At 46.1% G+C, this 19,475-nt stretch overlaps 2 protein-coding genes across 3 annotated transcripts in view; one reads left to right on the top strand and one right to left on the bottom strand.

The window, feature by feature from the left end:
• The window catches only part of MYOZ1 (myozenin 1), a 29,005-nt gene extending 26,802 nt beyond the window's left edge, over positions 1 to 2,203 (top strand). For both annotated transcript variants that reach the window (XM_032768717.2, XM_032768718.2), the window contains exon 6: positions 1,580 to 2,203. In XM_032768717.2, the coding sequence (XP_032624608.1) occupies positions 1,580 to 1,811 (232 nt within the window). In that variant the 3' untranslated portion in view covers positions 1,812 to 2,203. The remainder of the gene's footprint in view (positions 1 to 1,579) is intronic.
• SEC24C (SEC24 homolog C, COPII coat complex component) overlaps positions 1 to 19,475 on the bottom strand; it is a 647,635-nt gene that overhangs the window by 196,281 nt on the left and 431,879 nt on the right. The gene's annotated exons all lie outside the window — the stretch shown is intronic.

The raw sequence follows: 19,475 nt of genomic DNA on the forward strand, positions 1-19,475 counted from the left end.
TTAAAGAGGTCTCTATCCATATCCAAATCAGATCCCGGCGGTCTGTAGCACACCCCAAGCACTATCTCAGGGGAAGCTCTAGTAGCTTTTTTACCCAGCGTGATTTTTACCCAGACAGACTCCGTCTTATCTATTCCATCACTTCTTACAAGGCTACTCCGCCACCTTTGCCTTTCTTCCTGTCTTTTCTAAACAGCACATAGCCTTCAATACCCGTACTCCAGTAATGAGTACTATTCCACCAGGTCTCTGTTGAGAACCAGGCCCTTATTGCTCCTTCTTATGAGCAAAAAGTGTCTTATAGATATTTCTAGCACAGCAGCAGCTTTCCAGTGCATTTCTAGATTTTAATCACACCCTTCCCCATCCATGTTGCTGAAAGAGGCAGTATGCATTGACTAATCTTCAGTCACAGAATGAAACAAAGGCTCAAGGGGGATTAGAACCCAGCGCTCACCACATCTTTGCTAGAGCTGCTGTACAATTACACCTGGGGGAATTCTGCGCCACTGCACAATGCAGAATTTTACAGAAATTAATGTTGTGTGTGCAGAATTTCTTTTCCCCCACAGAAATAGGCTGCAGTGCTGCTAGCCGCCACTAGTGACCGCTGGACCTGGGAGAGCCCAGCTCACACATAGAAGACACTGCTGTGGGGAGGGGGAGGGAGCTAGAGGGTTCCTAGCAGCTGCAGTTCCCAGCATGTCCTGAGGGAAGGAGAGGGAGGCATGGAGGAAACTCCATGCAAGCCTGGGACCGAGCATCAGGCTGTTTCTCCCTCTGGATTCCTTGGCTCTGGGAGGGTTGGCGGGGTAGGTGTCTGGGCAAGGGGGGGCCTGCAGCTGGGCTCTGGGAGGGGAGGGGGCACATGTCTGGGCAAGGGGGGGTCCCCATGGCTGGGCTCTGGGGAGGAAAAGGGTGGGGGTATCTGGGCCGGGGGGGGCCTCGCAGCTGGGCTTGGGTGTGGGAAGAAGGGGGCAGAGAAACAGGAACTGGGTTGTTGTAGGGGTTTCCTTAACTCTCTACTCCTGTAGGAATTTTCATATGTGTCTGTATTGTTTCAGACATACTTGCTGACTGGTATTTTTACATAAATTACCAAAATAATTGAAACTGGCATGATTATTTAGTGTTATTTTAACAACATTTGCAGAATTTTAAAATACTGTGTGCAGAATTTTTATTTTTTTTGGTGCAGAATTTTTAAATTTTTGGCACAGAATGCCCCAGAAGTACACCATGAAGCCTCCTTTTTATAAGTTTATGGAGCCACTAGCAGCTGTGACAGAGGTTGGCCTGGTATAGAACAGTACGGGGGAAAGTATAGGAAAAGAACTATCAAGCACCTTTTTTAATACTGAAGGCACTGGAGAGGTGTATGTGTATGGTACAATTAGTTTTTGATGTTTGATAGATTTTGTGGGAGAGCGACTCCTGCAGCTGGTGACTCTTTTCTTCTCTACTGGAGCCTTCAACTCTTCACTGATAAACATTAGAAATGAAAATAACTTTTTTCTTTTCTAAATCATATTGTTTACAAATGCGCTGCTTGCTGACTCGATTTGTCACCTTGTCCCAGGACTGCCATGCCTTATGGTGGGTACGAGAAGGCACGCAAGCTGATGACCTTCCAGATGCCTAAGTTTGATGTTGGTCCTTTAGTGCCAGAACCCATCATTGTCTATAATCAAGAAATCAACACAAGACCCTCCTTCAACAGGACCCCAATCCCCTGGCAGGCATCAGGAGAACCCACGGAGTACAACATCGAGATCAAAGTGCCAATGGATGGTGAAACAGAAGAGCTATAAATCCCATTCTCTTCTTTCCTTCCTTTCTTTGCTCTCAACCCCTCACACTTGCAAGTCTATTGTGGGGAGCTGAGAACTATGCTGGCAGTCCCAGGGATCCTTCCTCCACTTTGTCCTTAGGACAGACAAGTTCCCAGTAGGTTCTAAGCTGATCTTTGCTGTGGTGTTCATCCATGTCAGAAGCAGACAGAAGGAAAGCACTGAAAAAGAGCAAGAGTGAGTGAGCAAGAGAGATGGCTTGTCTTTGTACCCACCAAGGCGAGAAAAGACAAAATTATGGCCTATGTTTAATGTCACTGCATGTTGCCTGGCTGCTCCATATTGAACCTGTCTTGTCACTTGTTAACAATCAATAAAGCACCTAAAGGAAATAAAGCAGTCTTTGTTTGTTTGTTTTTGTGTCAGGTCTGAAAAAAATGGCTGCTCAGGCTGTATTGGAAACAGTCATAACAAGATTAGGACAATATTAGTCTGGGGGTTGCCAACATACACCAACACCACAGGCACCAATGAGGCAGGAGTGCACATAGATGCCCTTTGCACCAGCTAACCACACATAATGGGGTTAGACATGGAGACTACATAAAAGCTGCACGTAGTGCAGAATGTGACTGCTCACCAGCTTAGCAGCATTAGCTTCAAAGAGCATGTTATATCAGCTCTGGGGACTTCCATGCTTCTGATCACAATGCAACGGACTGCGCAGATCTACACATCTTGCATGGTCTGGTCTTGGCTATCCAAGAGACTGCCTCATTCTCACCATCTACCACCATAGCATCTGAGGTGTTTTGGTGACAGTCTCAGGAGCTGAACATTTGGGAGCTGGAGACAGGGCAGTCTCTGTGGAGCACCTTAGGCTGTGGAACTCATTTGTTCACCTCCTGGTCCACTAGAGCTTGTAACCGTAGACCTTCAGGACACAGTGAAAATCCCATCTGCTTTGTAGGCAACTGTCTGAAGGGGATGGTTGCGGGGGAGCTCCTGGTGTATAATTTAGTGCTGAGTGAGGAGCTCCCATTGCTGGTCACCAAGTTCTTTTGAGTGCTCCGGGCTTTTGTAAGTAAAAATTAAATAGCTACACATCACACTAGGACCTGCTAATCTATTATTTAACTAGTGTGTCGGGCAGAGTGCTTCTCAGAACTAGTAAACTATACACATACCAGTAACAACACTTAGCCCAAATACAGATATTTTCACCAGTCGAACTCAAGGCTTCTAACAGGGCTGAGTAAACATACTTAGCCTCATTTTATAGTTGGGGAAGTTGAAACAGAGAAAGGTGAAGAAACTTACCCAAGGTCATGCAATGAGTCAGTGACAAAGCTAGGACGAGAAGACAGGTTTCCTCACTACTAATCCTATGCTTTGTCTGCTGGATCACAGTGCCTCCACATGGCAATCACTACTGGTCATACACCTCTGCCATTGGACCTTGGTCCTCAACTACAACAATCCTGCTATGCTAGTCCTGAGACCCCACTCTGCTGTGCCACTGCACGTTAGTCACAAGCTGCCACATCCTCTGCTCTTCTGTTCCTGTACTGCTACTCAGATTGCACCCCTGAAGTCAGAACTGCAGTTCCTTCAGCCTTTCCAAGGACTGCCAAATGGTAGGCCATTTTAAAAGGGGCAGTCCTCTATTTAAGCCCTCCTGCAGGTGTCTCAACTTTTTCTTAAAATGAGGCAAATTGTTCTGTATTTTCTGTCTCCCCCACATCACTACTGGCGGATCCTGCCGCTGGCCAGATCCCTGCTCACCAGCCGCCTGCCCACCAGCAGTGAGTGGTTGGGGGGGTCCAGTGACTGATAATAGGGATAGGTGTGCAAGGCTGGTGGCAGGACGAAGATGCAGCGCGTAGGGCCAGCCATTCCCTCTGCTGGTCCATCAGCCCAGCCCCTGCTGCGTGCTGGCTCTCAGCCACCAGGGCCTTGCCCCCATGTCCCATTTCTGGATGGCACTTGGGAAAGCCCAAGACCCTCCAGCCCAGGGCACTAGCCAGGAGGAGCCAAGCCCTGCATGTTCCAAAGCCCCACACAGCACTGGCACAGGGAAGCCTCTCCACCCTGCAGCTAAACTCTGGAGTGACAGGGGAGGAGGGGGGAAGGGGAGAGGAGCAATTTCTAGCCTGTTCGCTCCCTATACCTACAGGCTCCACAGCAGCTACTGGGGCAGGGGCTTAGCACCCTCTTCACTCCCCGTCCCCCGTCACCACCATGGGTCCTCCCCAGCAAGCATGGGACTGCTCCACCCCCTAGGCACCCTCCTCTCCTGTGCCACCTCTCTGGCCAGGTTTGCTGCAGCCCCTGCAACCAGGTTCCCTGGGCCGTGGTGCACAATGCACCCTTAGTGGGGTGGTCAGTTTTGGTTGTATTCCAGGAGGTTCCATCACATGACAATCTTTAATTAAAGATTAATCTTTAATTCCTGAAGACTTCAGGGCAATCTTGGAGGGCTGACAATGCTAATCCTTAGGGCTTAACCCCTTCCTGCCTGTGCTGCGGTGGGTTATGTCAGTGGCCAGCAGCAGCCTGGAGGTGTTAGCTGCCTTTCAACACTATGCAGGTAGGAAGGGACAAGCTACTTCCAGCACCAGGATGTATGGGGGTAGGAGTAGGGGGAGAAGAGATGAGCTTTGCAAAGACATGGGCCAAGTCATCCCCAGGGCGGCTCCAGGCACCAGCACAGCAAGTGCGTGCCTGGGTTGGCAAGCCACAGGAGGTTGCATACAGGTCGCCGTTAGGGCGGCAGTCAGGCAGCCTTTGGCAGCATGACTGTGGGAGGCCCACCATTCCCACGGCTTCGGTGGCAATTCAGCGGCAGGTACAAAGGCGCGAGACCGGCAGATCACCCGCAGAAACGCCACCGAATCCGCGTGACCAGTGGACAGCCCACAGGCATGACACCAAAGGCCACCTGACTGCTGTGCTTGGGGCAGCAAAAAACACAGAGCCGCCCCTGGTCATTCCCACTCCCTGGCAGCTGGAAGCAGCTCCCATCCCTTCCCTTCTCTCCTGCAGTGCTGAAAGGCAGCTGCTGGCCACATTCTGGTGTGAACCCTGGCAGAAATCTGGGGCAGGGGCACATATGACCCTGCATGTTCCTGCACATGACCCTGCATGCCCCCACACATGTTGCCTTGGGAAGATGTGACACCAGGTACCAGGAAAGGCGGATCCATATCTGGGATCCAGCCAGTCATGGAGGGCAGAGAGCACCAGGCAGAGAGAGGAGGGTCAGTCAGCCACACACACACACACACCCTGTGTGAGAGAGAAGCAGGGCTGGTGCAACCCATTAGGTGATTTAGGCGGTTGCCTAGGGCACTAGCATTTGAGGGGTGCATTTCAGCTCCTTCGGTGGTGACTGCGGCAGCCGAAGATTTGGCCGCCCTGATCGTCGTCAGCATTTAGGTAGAGGGACCTGGGGCAGGGGGGCTTGCGGAGGGCCACCTGCAGCAAGTAAGTGGGGGGGCCCAGCACGCGGGGGAACTGCTCCCCGCCCCAGCTCACCTCTGCTCCGCCTCCTCCCCTGAGCACGCAGCCCGGCTCTGCTTCTCTCCCTCCCAGGCTTGCAGCGCCAAACAGCTGATTGGCGCCGCAAGCCTGGGATGTGGGAGAAGTGGGGCAGCGACAGCATACTGGGGGAGGAGGCGGAGCAGCGTAAGCCAAGACGGGGAGCTGCTCCACGGCTCCCCGGGCCGGGGGGAGCTGCTGCAGGGGTGGGTGCCTCAGGGCATAGGGGGGGAGCTGCCATGGAGGGGGCACCTTAGGGCGGAGGGCTGCCACAGGGCTTGGGGGGGGGGCGCAAGGTGGAAGTTTCACCTAGGGCACAAAACATCCTTGCACCTGCCTTGAAGAGGGGTATGTCACCTCTCCCCATAGGCGGCGAGTTCCATACCCACATGGTGCTCGGGCACCAGCAATATTCAGAGCCTAAGGGCCCAGTTCCACCAATATTTAGGGCAGAGCGGGAGGAGAGACCCAGCCCACCTGCGCCCTCCCCCCACACCTTCCCCGAGTGTCCCCGGGCCTCGACTTGCTGCCCCCAACCCCCACTCGCCTTTCCCAGGCTCCACAGCAGAGAGGCACTGACACACTGTCTCTTCAGGGCAGCTCCATGTTGTCTCCCTGAAGCAACTGCTGCCGCAGGGTCCTTGTGCCCTCCAAATCACTGCCAGAGCAGACTGACTCTTAGCCTGCCCTTCCCCGTCAAACCTTTCTCTTTTCCAGCAGGCCCCTCCAGCAGCACAGCCCTCCCCTCCCCTCCCCCTGGCCCACAGTCACTGCTCCTGCCCCATGCTGGGCAAGGAGGCAGCCCCCTCCCTCAGTCCCAGTGAGGCTACAGTCAGGGACAACAGCAAGGGAGGAGGCACACACAGCACCCCCCCCGGCACCCACCATGGGGGAGGTGTCATAAATAGATAGCTAAGGGTTAATGTTTCTTTTACCTGTAAAGGGTTAACAAAGGGAACCAAACACCTGACCAGAGGACCAATCAGGAAACTGGATTTTTCAAAGTCAGGGAGGGAATTTTTGGACTCTGAGTTCTTTTGTTTGTCTTCAGCTATGAGAGGTTTTTCTATCGTCTTATTTCTGTTTCCGACTTGTAAGTACAGGTAAAAAACAAAGTAGGCTTTTATGTTGGTTTGGGTGATTACATGTGTGTATCTTGCTGGATATGTTTCAAATTGGATATCTTTTTGAATCAGACTGTTTATTCATATTTTCTTATAAGAAAATAGCCCTGTATGTCATCTTGATGCAGAGTTATAATTCTAGTCTTTTTCATTCTTTTTTTTTTATATAAAGTTTTCTTTTTAAGACTGTCTGAGTTTTTCTCTGGGTAGGTTAAGGAACAAGGGAAGGGAATCTCTTTGTGTTAGATCTAAGAACGGTAAGCTCTGCAGCACCAGGGAGTTGGTGGAGGGGGAAGAATAGGATCATTCTGCTCTCCTCTGTATTTGGGGTTTGTCTCTTTGTGGAATAAAGGAGACATGCTTCTTGTATTGTGATGTAAAGAGATTGCATCAAATACTCTCAGGTTAGCCCAGAGAGGAAAGTCTGGGTGGGAGAGAGAGGGGGAAGGGAAGTGGGTTACTTTCCTTTGTTGTGAGACTCAGAGTCTCTGAGTCTTGGGGTGTCTCCAGGGAAGGTTTTGGGGGAGACCAGAGGGGGCCAAAACCCTGGAAATTTTGGATGGTGGCAGCGAGATAATATCCAAGCTGGTAATTAAGCTTGGAGGTTCATGCTAAGCACCCAGATTTTGGACGCTAAGGTCCAGATTTGGGACAGAGGCTTATTACAGGAGGTGGGGGAGATTCCTGGACCTGAAAGAGGCCCTAAAAGCACATCCAGTGACAGCAGTGGGGGTGAGTGTGATGCTGGGGGGGGTAGGAAAGGGGGGTTCCTCCCCCATAGCTTGCTGCTGCTGTTAAGAAAGGGCTGGGGAATGTCCTCTCTTGCCCCGTCCCGGAGCAGCCTGCCTGCACCCCAAACTCATCCCCAGCCCTGCCCCACCCCAGAGCCCACACCCCAACCAGAACTTTCACCCCCCACCACATCCTCAACTATCTGTCCAAGCCCTGAGCCCTTCCAGCACCCCAAACACCTTATCCCCAGTCCCAGCCAGAGCCCTCACCCCCGACACTCTTACTCTCACCCTGAGCCCTCCCCACACCCCAAGCCCCCCATTGCCAGCGCCAGACAGATCCCTCACCCCCTACCACCCCTACTCTCACCCTTAGTCCCTCCCACACTCCAAACTCCTCATCTGTAGCCACACCCCACAACCCTCACCCCTTCCTCCCATCCTCTACACTCCTCCCTCACCCAAACTCCCTCCCAGAGCCTTGGGCAGGTGGGGGGCAGAGTTGGGGGGGACGGTGTTTGGGCACCACCAAAATTTCTACAAACCTACCACCCCTGCTCTCCCCCTGTGTGTGTGGGAAGTGTGTCACCCCCCCTGCCTCCAGTGTGAACCTTAAAGATAAGAAGGTAAATAAAAAGAATCCAGATACACAATATTTCTTTTAACAGGGGTTTCGTCAACTTGATGTTAATTTGAATGTTTGTACTGCATAGTTCTGATTGATTGCCATTGAACTAGCTTGTGTATGAGTAATTTTACCAGGTGTGCCATATTCAGGATAGAGAACTATGGTCACCCCACCAAATGAGCTAAATAGTACCTTTTTGTTGTTTCCTAATGTTGACAAATATCCACCAGGATTGCAATGAGTTCACTAAATGCATTTCTGTTGGTAGTTTAGATATGATCTGAACTCAAGTCTCCTCTGCTGGCTTGACTTCAGTGAGCCTAACATGCAACTAATCTCATCCCTGCAAATTCCAAAATTATGTATAATTTGCTAACTTTTAAATCTGAATAATAAAGAATGTCAGTTTCTTCTGAGATGAGGGGCACAAACCTCAGCATTCACTATTGTTATTCATTCCTTTTTATTTATTTATGGTACAGTAGCATTTGGGGGCCCCATTGTGTTAAGTGCTGTACCAACTCATGGTGAAAGAGACTCTGGCATGGCACAAACCTGTAGACACAACAGGAAGTAGGTTAGAGAGAGAGATGAAAAGAGAGAATTCAGGGATTATCTGAATAAGACACTGAAGCCAGTTTCACCTCTTATGTTGTTGATGTAACTCCCTCCTTGCCCCCAAAAATGAAAAAAATTGTCAAAAAAGGACATTTCCCACAGGAATTTCTATTATGTTGAAAAACCATTTTCAACTGGATAACAGTTTCTATTTAAAATTTTTAACCAGCTCTACTGAAATATTCCATGTTTGGTCTTCAACTGGAAGTGTTTGTTTGTTTGTTTGTTTGTTTCGGGGGGGGGGTGTTGGATATTATGTTTGTTTGTGTTTGGCCATTGTTTTTTGGAAATTAAGCCAAATCCCTTCAGCTGCTTTATTGTTTTGTGAAAGTACAAGTTAAACAAAAAAAACCCCACTTTTCCAAATGCAAAAAACAAAACAAAACAAACAAACAAAAAAATTTCTGACGACACTTTAGGGAACAGGGAAAATGGCAGAAGTTTGAAAGTTTAAAGCTGGCATGGGCATAGCCTTGGTTAAGGAATAGTGACTATGCTTCTTTTGAAAAAAACTGAGTTTTATGGTATGAAGACAGAACAAATACCCTGCACAATTAGGGATGTAGTTAAATGAATATTGGTTAGTTCAGGAACTTCCATGCTGCACTGGTGAAGCTGATGGAGATTATTAGAAGATCCACAAGCCAATAAGGAATTTATGTAATTATGTAGCAAGAAGTTTACCAGCTTAGCAAGCTGCTCTGTCTACCTGGATTTTATATCATGCCCATCACTATGGGTTCAAAATATCTCTGGAGTTTTTCTTTCCCTTGTTTTTTTTCTTTTAATTTTTTCTTTAAAAATCCCCAAGAAATTAAATGCAGAAAAAAGTTGCATTGTTGCAAATTTAAGGCTGTCCACTTAAAAACATGAAAAGGCAAAAATTTAAGTTCCAAGATCAGTGTGAACTCAGCCATATTTTACACGTACCATTTCCTACTCCTGTTTTTCTTATTCAGTGTGTAGCTTAGTACATTTCCATTAATGTTGGCAGGGGTGCTGAATCTAGGGATGCTGGAGGTGCAGTAGCTTTCCTTGACTTGAAGTGGTTTCCATCATATACAGGGTTTACAGTTGGGTTCAGTGGCTTTCAGCACCCCCATTATACAAATTGGTTCAACACAACTGAATGTTGGAAAATGTGGTGCCCATGATGTGAGTTAATGCTGCTGTTGGAATCAACTTTTGCATTTCCTAACTTTGTCAGTTTCTCTGCACAGCTTCAGTATAACAGTAGCACAGTTCTGTACATTTGAGAATACAGCCCTTAACTTAATTAGGTCTCTGTCCCCAGTTGTTGCTATTTATTATTTGTATTGTGGTAGCATCCAGAGATCCTCGACTGATTGGGGCTAGATTGTGTTAAAATGCTCTTGAAATATACAGTCAGAGACAGTCTATATTGAGAAATGGGATTAAAAAGCAGGAATGTTGCTGAAAACCAGACGTTGACATTAAGGTGAACTCCTCCCCCATCAAAAAGACATATGCTCTTTATTGCCTCTCTATTTCTAAAAAGAGTGTATAGGGTGCTACTGTATAGAATAACATGGACAGATTAGCTAAACTAGTTTGTGAGCTAAAATACACGACGCTTTCTGGCTAAATATGTCAGGAGCAGCAGAAATGAAATAGCCTGGGACTTGGATGACATGATCTGTTTTTAACAGTCAGCATTCCACAGTGTGCAGGCCTCCCAAATAGGCAGGAATTGCAATCAATTCTGCAGGAGAATGAACTCTTTCCTGGAGACTGCAAGGAGTGTAAATCCACAGGAATATAAAGGAAAATGAAGAACCAGCAAAGCGATCTTCTCTTCCATCCCCTCACCCCAAAAACATTTAAGTTCCTTAGAGAATGGAAAACAGTAGACAAAATAAGAGAAACTTGCTCACAAAAGAGAATACAAATATTGCAGGGAGAACACAATGGACTTTGCCGGGCTCTTTGCTGCCATCCTAGTACATGAGAACGGCAGAATGTCCAGTGATTAGATCCCAGGGCTAGATTTTGTTCCTAACTCTGTCGTGGATTCACTATATGATCATAAGCAAGTCACTTCATGCCTCTACACCTTAGTTATCTTATCTATAACATGGGGATAATGATTTGTGAAGTGCTTCAAATATTCAGAAGCATTAAGCACAAAGTATTATTAATATTACTACAATACCTATTTACAGGCTAGGAAAACATTTTATTTCAAGTTGGGTAAATCAACACATAGTATCCCTTTTCTTCTGCCAATACACTTTCAATTTCAGACTCTGGCGATCTGGATCTGCATGTTTCCCGCTCTAGTCTGAATCTAGTTTGCTTGTTAGAACACTTTACACAACTATTTACTATTATGTTTATCCAGCTTTCAGTTTAGTCATTAATCCAATGCATTTTAAAACTTAGAAAATTCAGTAAGTCAAACTATGCCTTAACTTACACCCTGTACAACTCTGTTGATTTTAGTAGGGTGTTAATCAGGGCAGAATTTGGCCCAATATGCTCAGATTTTTATAAGGGACTAAATCATTACTTTTTATCTTTGTTTTCCTCCCACCACACTGCCATCTTAGGGGAGCTTCCTATCACAGTGAATTGTTTATAGAGGGTTTAAGAGGATATTGTAAGATTTGATTACAGTGATTATTTCCCCAATACATTGGCATGCCCTAATAGAAAAATTGGGAACTGAGTTATCTGGTGTTAAGTAGGTTTATAGTAGTAAAAGATGGAAAAAACCTGTTAGATTATTAAGTCCATCCTCTTGTAAGGGCAGCATGCAGTCCCCTGATAGAGGATGTATTGGATATTAAACGGATACTGCCCTGGATAATAGCCAAAAGGCTGTGAAGTAGTGATGGGCTGACCAAAGATAAAAGCTCGGGATGGGGTTTTGTGACTATCAAAATCTGTCACTCAGGACATTTTTTTGTATTTTTGGTTATTGTCAGTGATGTTTGCCAGAATATGATCATTTCACAGGGTTCCAGCCATTTACAAAACTTGTTTCTCTCATTTAAGGTGACAAAGATTCCAAACTACTGAAAATAACTAGGTTGAGCTTGATGCAAGAAAGCAGTAGCTCCTTTTTAATTTACAAGAAAGAAAATAAAGTCAGAACCCAAAATAACTAGTGTATCACAGATCTCAGCAATACTTTTCACAGGTGCCTTCTGTGTGTTGGTGCTATTCAACTCGTTTATTATACGTGTAACCCTTCTGCCCATCAGAGCTGGCAGTTACAAGGGCTAGGTTCAGTATCTAGGGGTTTCATTTCAATAACACATTGGAAAACTGTCTTGAGCCCCCACCCAGAGACCTGGGACAATTACATACTACCCCTCTGGGAGCCTCTAAGAGGCAATACTTCTCCTCTCACAAGCACAGAGTCTGAGTGTAGCGAAAGCCTTTTAATAAAGGAGGGAAACATTGCGGCATTATGTTGGGGAAACACCACAAACAAGATTCATAACACAAACCATGAGAAAAAGACCCACCCCTGAATAAGTTTGTCAGTGTCCTTTTCCCCTCAGGGTCTTAAGTCCAGCAACCCAACAGTCACCATCAGCCACAGTTTCTGTCCTTGGTCAGTGCAGCCCCCAGGGTTCAGAAGTTCATCGGCAGAGTTTATCTCCCAGCCTCGGTGGAAGTGGGTGGAGGCATGGGGGCAGCTTACATGCTCTGCTGCTCAGGTCGACGGCCGATTGCCACACCTCTCCACGAAGTTCTGCTACAGTCTTCACCGCCAGCCGTTCTGCTAGCCGCTCCTCTCTGCTGGCCGTGTCTCTCCACGCCTCTCTGCCAGCCATCCTGCTAGCCACTCACCAATATGTCTTCAGGCCCTCCCCCTACTTAACACAACTCTCAGTGATTTCAGCTCTTAGCCCTGGTCTATACTATGAGTTTAGGTCAAATTTAGCAGCGTTAGATCGATTTAACCACACGACAAAGCCATTTTTGTCGACTTAAAGGGCTCTTAAAATCCATTTCTGTACTCCTCCCCGACGAAGGGATTAGCACTGAAATCGACCCTACTGCGTCAAATTTGGGGTAGTGTGGACGCAATTTGGTATTGACTTCCGGGAGCTATCCCAGAATGCTCCATTGTGACTGCTCTGGACAGTGCTCTCAACTCAGATGCACTAGCCAGGTAGACAGGAACAGCCCTGCGAACTTTTGAATTTCATTTCCTGTTTGGTCACCATGGCGAGCTGATCAGCACAGGTGCCCATGAAGTCCCAAAATCGCAAAAGAGCTCCAGCATGGACTGAATGGGAGGTACTGGATCTGATCGCTGTATGGGGAGACGAATCTGTTCTATCAGAATTCAGTTCTAAAAGACTAAATGATTAAGTGCATCCAGACACCAGGGCGATTAGAAGAGTGCAGCAGGGTGTGCTGCATATCAGAGAAGCTTTGAAAACCAGTTTCATGACTGGCCAGGCTATGGTTTGAAAGTTCTCTTCGTTCCTCTTTGATGAAAACCTGCCCCCTTGGTTCACTCTACTTCCCTGTAAGCCAGCTGCCCTCCCCTCCCTCCTTTGATCTCCGCTTGCAGAGGCAATAAAGTCATTGTTTCAAATTCATGCATTCTTTATTAATTCATCACACAAATGGGGGGATAACTGCCAAGGCACCCTAGAAGGGATGGGGGAGGAGGGAAGCACAGGAGGGGGGTTGTTGTAGGGGCACCCCCAGAATGGCATGCAGCTTATCATAGAAACGGGATGTTTGGGGCTCTGACCCGGAGCGGCCCTTTGCCTGTCTGGTTCTTTGGTAGGCTTACCTGATATTCCAGGCAGGACTGAATCTCCATTAGACGAAACGTAAAGAAGGGAATGACCTGGAGTCACTCCCGTTTATGTCCAGGTCCCCCCCGACCAACCTCACCGAGGTCAGCCAGGAGCACCCATGTCTGCTCAGGCACCCCCGACCGACCTCACTGAGGCTGGCCAGGAGCACCCATGTCTTCCCAGGAGCCCCCGACTGACCTCACTGAGGCCGGCCAGGAGGAACCAGGAGTCAGCAGCAGAAAACCCCAGAATGTTAGTTCCTGGAGAAGATATAACCCCCTTCCATTGATGCTTCACCAACTGCAATGACCCCTTAACTTCATGGCCATAAACGAGTTCAAAGAGTGAAAACCCCAAACTAGGATGAGGTACAGCCCTGTAGTCAAAAAGCAACTGCTGCAACACTAGGTTCCAATCATTGGAGTGCTTATTCACAAATTTACGTATCATGGCTCCCGAAGTTCCATTAAACTTCTCCACTAGGCCATTCATTTGATGGTGGTAAGGGGTGGCAACCAAGTGGTTCACCCCATGAGCTTCCCAAAGACGTTTCATGGTCCCTGTCAGGAATTTAGTTCCCGAATCTGTAAGGATGTCAGAGGGCCAATCTATCCTGGCAAAAATGTCTGCCAATGCTTGGCACATGCTTTTAGCCCTGGTGTTGCTTAGAGCTACTGCTTCTGGCCATTGAGTGGCAAAATCCATTAAGGTCTGTACAGATGTTGTACTCAAAGTAATATATGAGATCTTTTCAGGGGGATTAAGGCAAAACGCCACATTTATTAGTAATACAGGTATTAATTAATACTCTATGATATGCATATGATATATATATCACAGTCATGCATTCACACACACCCAGACACAAACACACTGTCTTGCTGTTGTTACCAACTAGTTGCTCCCCTTAACTGCACTGGCCAGGTGAGTTAGATGGGGGAGGGGTGGAGCTGGGCTTCTGCCAATCCGGATCGATGCTCCGATGGTGACAAGATGAGACCCGGGGTCCTTCTGCAAGACACCTCGTATTTATAGCAGCTTCTTCTATGCACAGACAATTCAAAATCTGGGTCTGTTATGGTTGTCTTTGTGCTGCTTTCTCTGGATGTTGTTCCAATGCTGCTCAAGAAGGCGTTTTCTAAAGAAGTGCTTGTTTTAATCCTGAGCTGTAATATGTCTCTCTTCTTGGCCCACTTGAAAGTTGTATTGTCCTTTGCTCTGGCTCCCATTCCCTCTTAACTGTTGTAACTGTCTGGATGGGTGTCTTCCAAGTCTTACTCATTCACATCTCATTCAGTTAATAGGAATTGATTATGGAGTAGGGGGAAGGGAAGATCTTATTCTACTTCAGCAAAAAGGCACATGTTTCTTTTACTTTAACTATGCTATCCTTAGGGCTAATACATTTGATACAAAGTTTTCTACCAGTTCTATATAGGGATCTAATACACGTTGTATGAGAGAGACACAATGCAAGTCATATGAATACAAATAACATCATGCAAGATGCAATGTCATAAATCCTTAATACAGAAAGATACTTAATACAAATAACACAATGCAATGTTATAAGATTTATAGAGATAGTAATACAGGGATTTTCCTACACAATTTTCTCTGGGTGTCTTCTTAGGGAAAGGACAAGAATCCAAGCTCACACTGAAGTGAACCTCATTATGGGGAGTGGCTGAGAGGGGCTTGACCGGTCTGGGCTTTCCCACCCTCTTCAAGCCTTCATTTCCACCTCCAAGCATTCACCTCTTCTTCTTCGCTCAGTCTTCTTCTCTGCTTCAAGCGTTCTCTCTGCGTGCCTCAAGCGCTTCTCTGTAGAAGAAATTCCTGCTTCCGCAGTTAGAACTTGGTCTAGGTTAAGGGCATCCCTCCATCTTGACCTGGATCTCAGGTTGGGGAGGCTGACCATTCCTCCGGGGAATCTCTGGCCTCCATCCTCCTCCGATTTCTGATAATGGAGCTGATGTCTGGTTGATCGGGTCTGTCTTCTTTGTGGTGCTGCTTTGGGAGACTGGTTGGTCTAGGGTTTGGCCCAACCAAACCTCATGCACAGGGCTGCCCTACTAGCCTAGCTATTTTGTGCCATGAAGCTAGAAAAAAAAATTGCTTGTTGGTCTCCCTGGTTCTGCAGGCTGAATCTTTGTGTGTCTGCTCCCCTCAGGCAGAAAAAAAAAAAGAAAGAAAAAAACACAACTCCCTGGCTTGCAGGTTGCCTAAAGGAAAAATTGTGTTTTAAAAATCCTGAGGTCGTGCCTCTCATTCAAATGATCCACCAGCTCTGCCACCATGTCAAGGCTGATTCCCACTCTGGCACTTTGAGTGCAGAAGGTGGGCCAAGGATTCTAAAATTAATACTGGCCACTCCAGGCTTGTATTAAACTCTAAGGTTACAGTTTTTCTCTGACCTTGGATTGGTAGATGATGCCACACTCAAGCACCTTTGAGAGCCAAGGAAGGCACACTTTGGAATTTCTTCCTGGGGGTACCAAGTCCTTTACCCCCCTCTGGGAAGAGCTGAAAAAGAAAAAAAGAAAAAAAAAGAATCACGGTTGCCACCAGCTAATTAAACAGCATGCACAACCTCTTAAGACAGAAAAATTTTCCATTCTAAAAATGGTAATTTTTTTAATAAAATAAAGAAAGAAAATACATCTGGATACATTTGGCTTTTGCTAGATTTAAAGAGCAACTACAAGGATTAAGCACAAGAATAGCTTTCTTGAGGTCGATTTAAGGTTAAAGGAAACAAATGCACCTGGGGCTAGCACAGAGAGCCACAAGCCAACAAATTAAAAGGTAAACTAATGTGTCTTCCTAGACATTTCTGATCTATTACATATCTGGGTTTAGGTGAGTAGTTCTAGGTATGATACTCATGACTTTTTCATACCTGGCCAAGCTTCTACAGGATAGTCGCTGCCTGTCCCTTTTCTGGTTAACAACAATAACAGACAGAAAAGGAGAGGGTTTTTTTTAATGTTAAAAGTTCTAGCCTTCCACTGGCTTTTGCCAAGGGCCAATCACTCCTTTTACCTATGCATAGCGTGAACTTTTTTAACCCTTTACAGGTAGGGCAATTAGGAACGCTACTAAAGGGATTTATGCTACTGGCTGGCTGGGTGTCCATAAAAGGGAGTCTTCCCCCTGCCTTTTCATTTATCACAACTTAAACATTTAATGGAATTATCAGTTTAGTAAAAACTAGAAACTTTAAATATTTTGGTTTGCAAGTTTGTTGGAATTTTAAAAGAAATAAGCTTTCTGTGAACATCATTTTAAAAGGCCATTTTAATTGAAAAATATTTTGAAAATTTTAACTAGTGCTTTGCGTGAATGTAAGGGTGACTTGTCCCTGCCAGCAGGTATATGGGATCTTGGGAGAATTACCACACAGGTGGGGTCAAAATAAACTTTATTAGAAAATGCAAAAAACAGGAATGTAAATAGTGAGGAAATAGGGGTTTGTTAAGGTAGACGATTGGGGAGGGATTCTTTTAGCAAATAGTATGGGGGTTTCAATAGGGGTGTACAATACAGTTGGTAACCAATCAACTGAAGTATAATGTACAGTAGCTAAAATTTCTATATAAAAGGTGTGTCACAGCAGCATATAGCAACTTAACATTTGGAAAATGTGGTATTAACCAACTCTAGGTAAAATGTGTCACAGTGGTATAAATGTAAAATGTGAGGTGTGTTAGAGAAAAGGGTAACCAATGGGTTTATGCTAGACTTCAGTAATAAATTGAGGTTGGGGTAATAGGAGGTGTGGAGGAAGGGATTAAAAGGGAGAGAGAGAGAAGAGAGCTTCAGGAGACGAGAGGAGGCAGGCTGAGGTTTAAACAGCAGAGAGACTGAGGGTATGGGTGACTGGAGAGCTCGGGCGGGGGGGGGGCGCAGGAACAACTTAACCACAACTATACGAAACAGCAAATCATATTGATTAACTTAACCAAGACTACACAAATTAGCAAGTAACAGAACACAAATGACAATTTCTTAACCTAACTTACAGAACAATACAAACAATTCTCTAAACCTAACTTAACCACAGCTATGCTGTGCTGGTTAAGTCTGGATGCTGGGAAAGAGAGAGAGCAGCTAAGTATAAAATAAAAGTATAGAGAATTTCACAGATTTCACAGAGAGGATCTACCAGCCCAAAGGAAGCAGCAGAGGTAAAAGCAGCAAAATATCAGAAGGCTGGTAAGTCTCAATAATCAGAGATCTCTCAGCAATTCGTTTTCGTGGGGGGGGGGGGTTAAAAAACGGGGTACGCTCAAAAATAAACCGAGAGCAGAGAAAGGACCCCAGACCCCGGCTGATCAGACCAGGCAGCAATGCAGGAACTTTCTGAGTCTGATCAGAAAATGTCTGTTTTAAGGGCAAACTAGGCAGTTCCACCAGTACTTTTGATTGCTCAGAGCAGGGACAAAAAAAAAAAAAGGAGGCAGGTCAGCCCAAGACATGTCTAGGCAGAGTCCGTGCAATAGTGACTCAGAGCACATGAGGCTATGACTCAGCCCAGGACCTTAAAACAAATAGGCCTTGCAACTGGACATTGTCCACCTACACCGACCAGGTTAACAAGGTGATAACAGACATAACCTTTGAACAAGGCAGTGGTCCACTGTAGCACAATTGGCCATTCCTTTGAAAAGGGCAATGGTCATGGTAAACAACTTTAAGGGCCGCAAAAACTTAACAGCCAGGGAGGGGAGGCCACAGGAGAACAAAAACAAAAATGGAGTATGGGGACATCTGTAAGAGACAAAATGGAATAGGGGGATAACTGTAACAGACAAGGCTGTGCCAAGAAAACCCATCAGAAAAGGCCCACTGCATAAAAAAGTTATGGGAGAAGTTTTGTCACAGGTTGACACTGGCCCTTTAGGAGGGAACTGAGCCATTGCACCTGTTACTGGTCAGCTTTAAAGGCACCTGGGCCTAAGGAGACATGTGATCCTTATTACCTGCTCCCTGGTAACAGGGAGCCTGAGAAACCTAGAATTGCCAGAATTCCCTGGAAGGAGAAGGAGGGAGGGAAGCAGGAGCAACAGGTGCTAGTAGAAGGAACTGGAGAATTAAAGGGGGACAATAAAGCCCTGGGAGCTGTAGCCCAGGGTGAGCTGAGGAATTGTGTTTTTGTTGATCTGACTGAAGTTTGGACAATAAAATTACATAAAAAAGACTGTGGTTGTGTCAGTAAGTCCTTAACAAGCTGGAGAGGAGCTGTGACAGGGCAAAACCATGGTTCTGTTGCTTTACACTGATGATGCAGAGATGTTGGACCTCTTCTGATCCAGAATACATTAGGTAAAGTATATTTAAAAAGTGGAGTGGGGTGCAATAACTGTAGAGTCAGTGTTGAGGTGCTTTATGCACAGTCCTACTGGGGTCATTACCAGCTGAGGAAAGGGGTGCACTGAGGAATTCTTTGCCTACACTCAGAGGCACACTGTGGATAACACCACCCTGCACATAAGGGCAAATAAGGAGTCTACGGACCTCCCATATCTATTAAGGGTGATGATGAGGTGCCAGCCATAGGCAGCAATCTTCTTACATGACAATCATTGTAGGGAAACTAAGGCCATGTCCTCAAAGAAGAGAAGAGACAAAGGGATAAAAAAAATCATCTTTCTTCTGGCAAGCCTGTGGATAGCCCACAAGCTCCTATGCAAGGACTTCATCTGGACAAGTTACACTGCTTGCAGATGCTATACAAATTCAATTACACTGAATATTAACACAATGCTTTAGTCAAATTGCACAGTGTCTGTCTCAAATGAGTAATTGCTTCAATATTCTATTATTAAAACCCAGCCATACTTCAATGTGCCTGAAGCTAGTATGGACTGAGCACTGCCTTGTAACTACTTTCCCTAAATGTTTCTCTTAATTATTTTGAGTCCCCCAGACAACTTTGGGGCTTTCTTTCCCCACTCCTGTCTTCTAACCTAGTTGACTTGGTTCAGAAAAGACCGAAAATGAGTTATAATGAATGTATGTTTTATATATGTGTTAACTTAGCGCTGATAAAAGATGTTGCATTAAAAACACCAGAGACCAATGCCTTTTATATTTATCCTCATAAAAAAGGACAGACTAACCAGTGACAATGCAGCTTGTTGCACGCACATACACTTCCACTGCACTTTAATTCTATCTGGAGCAGCATTCTTTAGTTCAACACTCCAGATATTAGCTGTATTTGGTCTTCTCTGACAAGAGCACCAGTT

This window comes from Chelonoidis abingdonii, chromosome 16 (assembly GCF_003597395.2).
Source record: "Chelonoidis abingdonii isolate Lonesome George chromosome 16, CheloAbing_2.0, whole genome shotgun sequence".
NCBI lineage: Eukaryota > Metazoa > Chordata > Testudines > Testudinidae > Chelonoidis > Chelonoidis abingdonii.